This window comes from Seriola dumerili, unplaced genomic scaffold (genome assembly GCF_002260705.1).
Source record: "Seriola dumerili isolate Sdu_G_001 unplaced genomic scaffold, Sdu_1.0 BDQW01002174.1, whole genome shotgun sequence".
Classification (NCBI taxonomy): domain Eukaryota; kingdom Metazoa; phylum Chordata; class Actinopteri; order Carangiformes; family Carangidae; genus Seriola; species Seriola dumerili.
Genome location: NW_019176429.1, coordinates 61,131 through 69,087, shown reverse-complemented (window position 1 = coordinate 69,087; position 7,957 = coordinate 61,131). Strand labels below are relative to the sequence as shown.

General features: G+C 43.6%; 1 protein-coding gene across 1 annotated transcript; it reads right to left on the bottom strand.

Moving 5' to 3' along the window:
- Positions 1 to 233: 233 nt before the first annotated feature.
- Positions 234 to 7,662, bottom strand: LOC111239202 (steroid 17-alpha-hydroxylase/17,20 lyase). Its single transcript, XM_022769028.1, has 8 exons — positions 7,345 to 7,662; positions 7,105 to 7,243; positions 4,782 to 5,017; positions 3,448 to 3,534; positions 2,818 to 3,036; positions 1,440 to 1,609; positions 1,207 to 1,310; positions 234 to 514 (listed from the first exon to the last, which is right to left on the bottom strand). Exons 1-8 carry the CDS (start codon positions 7,660 to 7,662, stop codon positions 234 to 236), a joined length of 1,554 nt encoding a protein of 517 aa, XP_022624749.1.
- Positions 7,663 to 7,957: the final 295 nt, after the last annotated feature.

Genomic DNA, 7,957 nt, shown 5'->3' with positions numbered 1-7,957 from the left:
TCTGTGGACAGAGAAGAGTGTCTCCTAATCTATGAAATATTTGCTGTTGGTTTGTTGGCCCTGCTCTGGCCCTTTTCATGTATTTTATGGCAGCAGATAGAACTAAATACAATGTATTCTCATACATAATGTTGGGAACTGTTGGCTAAGGAATAATAATGTGCAAACATATGTCCAGTTCACCGCTGTGTGCTGCGATCTCTGCCTGCCTGTCGAGACCATGGGGAACAGTCTCAACACTCCTGGCACTTGTTCCTCTCCCAGCCCGGTCTGGGCGTAGCGTTCACTTTGTACTTGGCCGGCTGGAGGACCACGCCAAACTTGCCGTCAAGGCTGGGCAGAGCGTGGCCTGGTGGGACTGAGAGGGTGAAGTGCTGTAAGATCCAGGACAGGAAGAGGAAGAGCTCCATCTTGGCCAAGGCCTCGCCCAGACACACCCTGACCCCCACACCAAACGGCAGGTAGCTGGACGACGGGATGACCAGACCCGTGCCGTCACTGTTCAAGAACCGACCTGCAGAGGATGAAGATAAGGATCTGAATCAACACACACAAGATAAAGTATAAACCTCATATGCAGAGTTCAGATGATGTTCTGATCAGATTTGATCCTCATTCGAGAAACACTTAAAATCTGAAATTTTTAAGAAACAAAAATATAGGAACTCTGAGTTCCACTGTGTAACAGTCAAGCAACAGCGCTATAATTTAAAGGTCCATACAGTCTAAAGGTAGATGTCCATGTGTTGTTTGATTATAGATCAGGTCTAGGTTCTGTATTAATACTGTGAAAGTATCAAAGCCTCAGTCCACAGAGAAATGCACACAGCCTGTATTCAGAAACTGAGCCTTAAAACCAGCCGTCAGGACTTCTGGAACTTTGTGATGTCACAACAAATCAGTCACCGCTCTCAGCTATGCCCCAAGCCCCGCCCACCTGGACCCATCATCCAACCTTGCAGGATTTTGGTTTCTCTGAGTGGTTTTTCAGTCTTTATTTTTATGAAATGGTCTTACATGTATAAGACTCATCTATGAGCAACATTAAGACTGACCTAACACCACAGACCAGTCTGAAATATCTCTGTGAAACCAGCCCGGAATAGCAACTGGCTCAAAAAGCCTATTGGTTCCATAAATGACTCCACACCTCAGTGGATCCTTTTCCAGGATATAACATGGCACAGTGCTGAAGTTTCCTCTCACCGGGGTCAAAGAGCTCAGGGTTTTTCCATTCCTTCTCGTCGTGGTGCAGAGACCACATGTTGATGATGACTCGAGTCCCTTTCCTCACAGTGAAGTCCCCGATGCTACGGAGCAGCACAGAGACACAGAGGAGCTTACAGGAAGTCATGGGTCAGCCCTGTGTATTCAGCGCAACGTGACTGTTACTGTACTGATCGATTATGTAATGGCTGCACTGTCTCCATCCTGTGTACCTGGTGTCAGTGAGGGCCACATGGGGGATGAGCAGAGGGGCCACAGGGCGGATCCGTAACACCTCCCTGATGGTGGCCTCCAGGTAGGGCAGATTCCCTCTGTCGCTGAGCTGTGGGGACCGCCCTGCCCCCACCTTACTGTCCAGCTCGTCCTGGATACGTTTCTGCATCTACACACACACACACACACACACACACACACACACACACACACACACACCGTCAGAAAGATCCATTTTCAGCACCAGGGATGTATTTTACTTTAAAGAACATGTGTTTCTGTCTTATCTGTCAGGGTGAGGTCTTTGGTTTTTGTCCGAATTTTACATGTTTTTTAAAAAATATTATTTTTGTGGTGTTTTCAACCTTTATTAGATAGTGGGCAGGCAGTAAATCGGGGGGGGGGGCATGTTGCAAAGGTTCATGTTGACAGTTCAGTTATGTGGTATGCACATGATACAATACAGCTATTTAGGGCGCCCTGTATGAAATTCACACTTCATACACACAAACGTCTCTAATATAATCTCCATAGTTTGTATCAGTTTTATACCAGTTTGTTCCATGAGATACAACCACCGTAGACATTTTGTGGTGACATGTACTGCTCCTTATCATCTCTTAAATCTCTTGAATTATTTACAAAACCAAGACTACTCAGAGCATCACGAAATGACTTTCCCCTGTGATTTTCTATAGAGTCAGAGCAGCATCTAGTGGACTCCAGAGGAACTGGAGCTTCAGGCACTTCAGAGCAAGCATCAACCTCTGAGGCTGAAAAATGGAGGCAACATAGAAGTACCAAGTATTGCACTTGTTTGAATGGCTGCTTGAGTCTGGCTCCAACAGTGAGTCAGTCTCCACAGACTCCCATGTTAAAATGTCCAACTTTACAGCAGAAATAAACATGTTTACAGCCTGGTACAAAAACAGTTTTGTTCTCTAGAGCTAATTTCCTCCTTCATGACACCTGTTTATATAACTCACCTGTTTACATTTTATTAAGGCTTAAAATTATGTAGAATTGAGGGCGTGGCCTCTTCGAGTGACAGGTGGGTGAGCGTATGCTCGCTACAAACCGACATGCACCAAAGTCACCTTTATTTACAGTCTATGCTTGAGATTCACTTCTCCATGTTTGTAAAGTCAAAAATGCTAAAAACTGAAAACCTAAATCTGAGCAACTGAGAACATTAAACCATCGAGACAGAGTGTCAAGTCTGTGGGTGATGAGACAGAGGAACACAGCAGAAGTCTGTCACAGGTGTCTATTCAGTCATAAATTGTAGCTGGATCGCTGAATGAAACCATCATAACCCTTTACACCCAAGGTAGACCACCCTGCCTGTCGTGCACCCTGCTGCTCTCCCTGCCTCACCTGTGGGTGATGAATGAGGTAGATGACGGCCCACTTCAGCACAGTGGTGGTGGTTTCCACTCCGGCTCCAAAGATGTCTCCCACAGTCATGAGGAGGTGGTCTTCGCTGAGCCCTACGGATTCCGCACTGACCTCTGCTGTGTTGTTGTTCTCGGCGCTGCGTTTGGCTCTCAGCAGAGCGTCCAGCAGGTCTCTCTGCACGTGGTCGCTGTAATCTGCCTGGGAGGGGGCACCATGTCAGTGTACAGTTCACACACTCAGACACTCAGATCAACTCAGAGGAACAGACACTCTGAAGTATGTCAGTATGTATCACTATAATGATCCTTTGGAGCAAGCACAGGGACAGTAGAGGAAGCGTATGTTGAGACGGATTCACTGACTGGATTATGAACCATGATGGCCAGTGTTGGATGTAAGCTTTATGTCTACATGAGGGAAAAGAATCTTGTACTACAAAGTAATTTGAATTAACAGAACACCGTCTCCAGTTGCCCTGTAGTCACTGATAAATTATAAACCAGTAGTCATTTGCCAGCTGTAGTATATAAATCCTTGGCTCTTAACCATCTCCGCTTCCTTGATTACAGCACAGGACGTTACAGTATTATCAGGAAGAGGAGAGTGTACCTTATGTTCATCATATTTCTTCTGTAGGAGTTCGTCTCTGGTTGAAACACACTGCTTTAGAAGACGCAGGTCTGCATTGGGAAATATCTGTGACAGACAAAGAGACAGACACTGATTAGGTTTTTACTTTACAGACAGTATGATAAGGTATATAATTAGTGTATATGTGGCCTGCTGTATTTGTCTGTAGACATTTTATAATGAATATGCTTCCCAATCTTTTCCAACTCATGGCCCACTGGAAAATGTCAAAAATGTTGGTGGTGCTCATCTGAACCCAAAACAACATGGAGGCCAAATAAAATGTTTCAGTCTAATGATGATGATCAAACATTCAGGACTGAACTGAAAGCAGGGAAACATGCAGGAAGCTCAGTTTTTCCTTTCTGTTTGATGGGGAGAGATCACTTGTCGATTCACCGTCTGTCTCTTTACTCTTCCATTTTAACTCTTCCTGTTGCTCACCGCCAATCCATTTGCTACTCCAGTTTTTGCCATGGATTTCATCTTTTAGTGAACAATCAGACTGACTGTACTGTTTTGCAAATTATTTTACAGCCAATACCTTCGCAGCCCACCAGTGGGCCATGGCTGACAGGTGCTTTTTCAACATGAACAAATAAGTTCATTTGGAATCAGTAAAACTGCTGTGAAGAAACAAGACACTTCATTTAACACTGCTGTGTACTCACTGGTCCACAATGACACAGAGTCTGGTTTTTACTGGCACAAAGCAAATATCCATAGCAAGTAAATCTATAATTAAAACTATGCTGATAAAACGTACTGATGTTTAAAAACGCTCATGATGCACCTTTGATTATGTTCCTGTAAGTCTCCTGTGTGCTCCTGTCCTCCTCACAGGAGGAGCTGCCAGCTTTAGAATAGATTTTAAGATCCTTTCCTCAGTTTTCAAATCATTCAAGGGACAAATGCCTGAATAATGAATCCATGCTTTAAGGTATAGACTCAGATCCTCTGGGCCTGCCCGTTTAGTGCTTCATAGAGTGAGGACAAAAACATTCAGCAGTTATGCCCCTCGCCTGTGGAACTTACTCTGGAAAGAAATCTAAAGACCTATGTTTTTAGCTTAGCTTTCACTGAGACCTATTTATTTATCTGTTTATTCTGTCCTTTGTCAATGATTTTACTGCTTCAACCATGTCTTTTGGTCATGTTTCTGTTACGCACTTTGCATTGCAGTCTTTGCACGAAAGGTGCTATATAAATAAAGCTTGATTTTGATTTGAATTGATTTGATTGTTGTTTAGTGCCTCATTTCCCACATTCACACTGTGCTCTAGTAGTTTCTCCTCAGTGTTCATGTGGTCTACCTGTAACCAGGGGAAGATGTCCACCAGGCTGTCCTTTGCCACAGTGTCCACGATGCCCTGGCTGTAGCTTAGCATGGCCTCAAACTCAGGGTCTCCACGGCGGTAGGAGGAGTTGAAGCAGAGCGCGCAGATGACGTTGGTGACAGCCCGAGTCAGCTCAGGGGACAGATCCAGGGAGAGTCCAGCAGCTGCTGCCTCAGACAGGACGGAGCACAGAGACTGGGCCTCTGCACAGACTGAGCAGGACACAAGAGACAGACCATCATCACTCTCTGACAAGTTTACAATATGTCTTGATATTCAGTCATTCTTACTGCGTGTGTCCGGTCCTGATATCTTATTCCTCTGAGACACAGAGCTGCATTGTTGCCAAAAACTATTAAAACACACCAGTGAACCACACTGTTGCACTGGGTGACATGTTCCTCCATCACCATGAACACACACACTGTAGTTTATTTTGACTCAGTCCCTCACACACACACACACACACACACACACACACACACACACACACACACACACACACACACACACACACACACACACACACACCATCCTGCTGCCCCAAATACTCATTGTGGCCCCTAATGTGGATTAATGATAGTCCTCAACAAATGCACTGTTTCCTCATGTTTGGCTGTTGTTTTAGGAAATGCCTGAACTCTTTTTAAAGATGAAACTATATATTTGTGAAGTGTTTTCAAAGATTGATGTCTTCAGTAGGAACCAATGAGCTTGGAGCTGAGAGGAGGGTAGTCAGAAAACAGTGAGTGAAACACGTTTGAGACACGGACATTAATGAAAATCATCAAAACTGAAATACCACCAGGCTTCTGTTTTAAGTCGTAACACTCCACTCACCCATGAGAGAGTAAAAGTGAAGGAGTCCCGCACATTAAATCCAAGATGGAGTAGCATATAAAATTGAGCAGTTTACATTGCGGATTGATTTCAAAATTCTACTCATCACATTCAAAGCATTAAACAACCTCGCTCCAAATTAAATCAAGGACTTATTATCGCCTATGTTCCTGCGTCTGCTTAGATCGGTGGAGGGAGCTCTGCTGGTTATTCCTGCAGCCTCCTTCCAATGCTAGAAACAATGGTAGAAGAAGTACTCAGATCTTTACCTCAAAGTAAAAAGACTCCATTACAAGTCAATGTCCTATAATTCCCAAGTCAAAGGACAGAAGTCTGTGCAGCAAAATGTACTCAACATCAAAAGTAAAAGTACACCTGTCAGTGTGATGTCATGTGACTGGATTATTACAGATGCTTTTGATGTTGCAGCTGGTTACAGTAATTTTAACGACTTCATATACTGTTGGGCAGTTTAATGTACAGTATAACAAAGCATCATATTTTATGAACTGATCATTACTTTGTTGTAAAACTAATCTTCAAAGTAAACTGTAACTGCTGTCAAAGAAATGTTAATGTAAAAAGTTAAATATTTGTCTCTGATACATTGTGGTGTAGAAGTATAAAGTAATAGAAAATAAAAGTACTTCAGTAAAGTACAAGTATCTTCAAATTGTACTTGACAGTACTTGAGTATTTGTACTTAGTTGCTTTCCATTACTGGCTATCAAATGGATGCAAGGAGGTGGAGGGACTTTCATGGGTTTTATGGACATCTGCACCATCAACACGTACTTCACCTAATGAAACACTTTTTGTAGCATGTGAGCACTGATAAATAAAGAAAACAACATAGGAACAACTCAACTGATATGAATTGAGTTTACACTGGTACAAACTGTCTCCAGGAGATAACCACGTCCTCCTTCTCTAAAATCAAACACTGATAAAAAAAAAGCTTTCACCGTCATCCGCCTGCTCAGCTTTTAGGTGTCACCAGACTAACTGTCAGACAGTCAAGTGAAAGCATTCCAACCTTAAACAGTGTTACAGTGATATTCCAGATATGCTGCTCATGTGTTCCGACATTTCAATCTGATCTTTGTGGAGGAATCTCACTGTTTCTGCTTCACAGCTCCAGGCTCATGTTGCGTTCTTCCTTTCACACTTTCATATTTTGGTTTTGGAAAGAAATCTTAGAACCTGAACAAATAAAACTAAAACTATCTGCATGGAGAGAGAAGAGAGAACATCTGTTCTGCAATTTGGTTGAACTGACCCTTTATTACCTGATCAGCTGTGAATCTGATTTAGACAGAACTTCCAATATTCATCATAAATAGAGTTTATAAAGTCTGTTTACCAAAGCAGTCTCAAGTAAGACATGTCATGGAGCAGCCTAAACAGAATTTACAAGTTTGAGGAATCATTTTGGAGGAGTGTAGTGACGTGTACTCACTGATCTTCTCGATGGAGGCTGAGCCCTCTCCAAACATGCACAGAGCTCCGTGGACTATTTTCCTGTGGAACCTCCAAGTCGCACTGTAGTCTCCAAATGCAATGTCTTTCCCATCTCTGGTCAGAATGTCTGTGGTCACCTTCATCACACAGGACAGGGATTGAAAAGGAGAAAACATAAATGACGACTGCTGCTGCTGAGAAGAAGAAGAAGAAGACATTGGAGAAGAGGTATACCCACAGTTCTGGGTCTTCCTGCGAATGTCTTTCCCTTCTTAAGCAGCACTTCTTTGGCGTCTTTGTGCTGGTTGACGATGATGACAGTGTGGGAGCCCATCATCAAAGAGTATGTCTGCCCATACTTCCTCTGCAGTTCTTTGAAAAGCACATGAGGAGGGTGTGGACTTCGCAAACTCAGCAGACTGCCGATCAGGGGTAGTGCTGGGAGGCAGGGGGGCTCCTGGAGGCCACACAGAGATACTCTGAGCTTTAACTGCTGCACTGCTAACAAGGCCAGAGTCACGACCAAAAATGTACACAGACACAGAAGCCAAGCCATATCTGCAGCAGAGGGCCCAGACAGAGCGGTGTGGTTCAGCAGGAGGCCAAACATCACAGAGAGGAGCTGTGCAGGACGGTCCTGAGCTGCTGCAGGGAAATGCTTTTATGCTGCTCCTTCAATGCCACATCCTTGACTCTGATAATGTAAGGCGGTGCTAATTTAAACAAGATAAGACGACACATGATTTATTGAATCCTTGGAAAAAAACACAACAAAACATATCCACATTACACTGTGGATAGTAACTAATTACATTGCTGTGTTGTAGTACAAGTTTGAGCTACTCGTACTT

Bases quoted from the DNA above. Each gene is read 5' to 3' on its own strand.
- LOC111239202 (XM_022769028.1), bottom strand. From the start codon at position 7,662: ATGGCTTGGCTTCTGTGTCTGTGTACATTTTTGGTCGTGACTCTGGCC. The intron at 1,311-1,439 runs GTACACAGGATG...GCTGCTCCGTAG, and splicing joins GTGGCCCTCACTGACACCAG to CATCGGGGACTTCACTGTGA. The intron at 515-1,206 runs GTGAGAGGAAAC...CATCCTCTGCAG, and splicing joins CCCTGAGCTCTTTGACCCCG to GTCGGTTCTTGAACAGTGAC.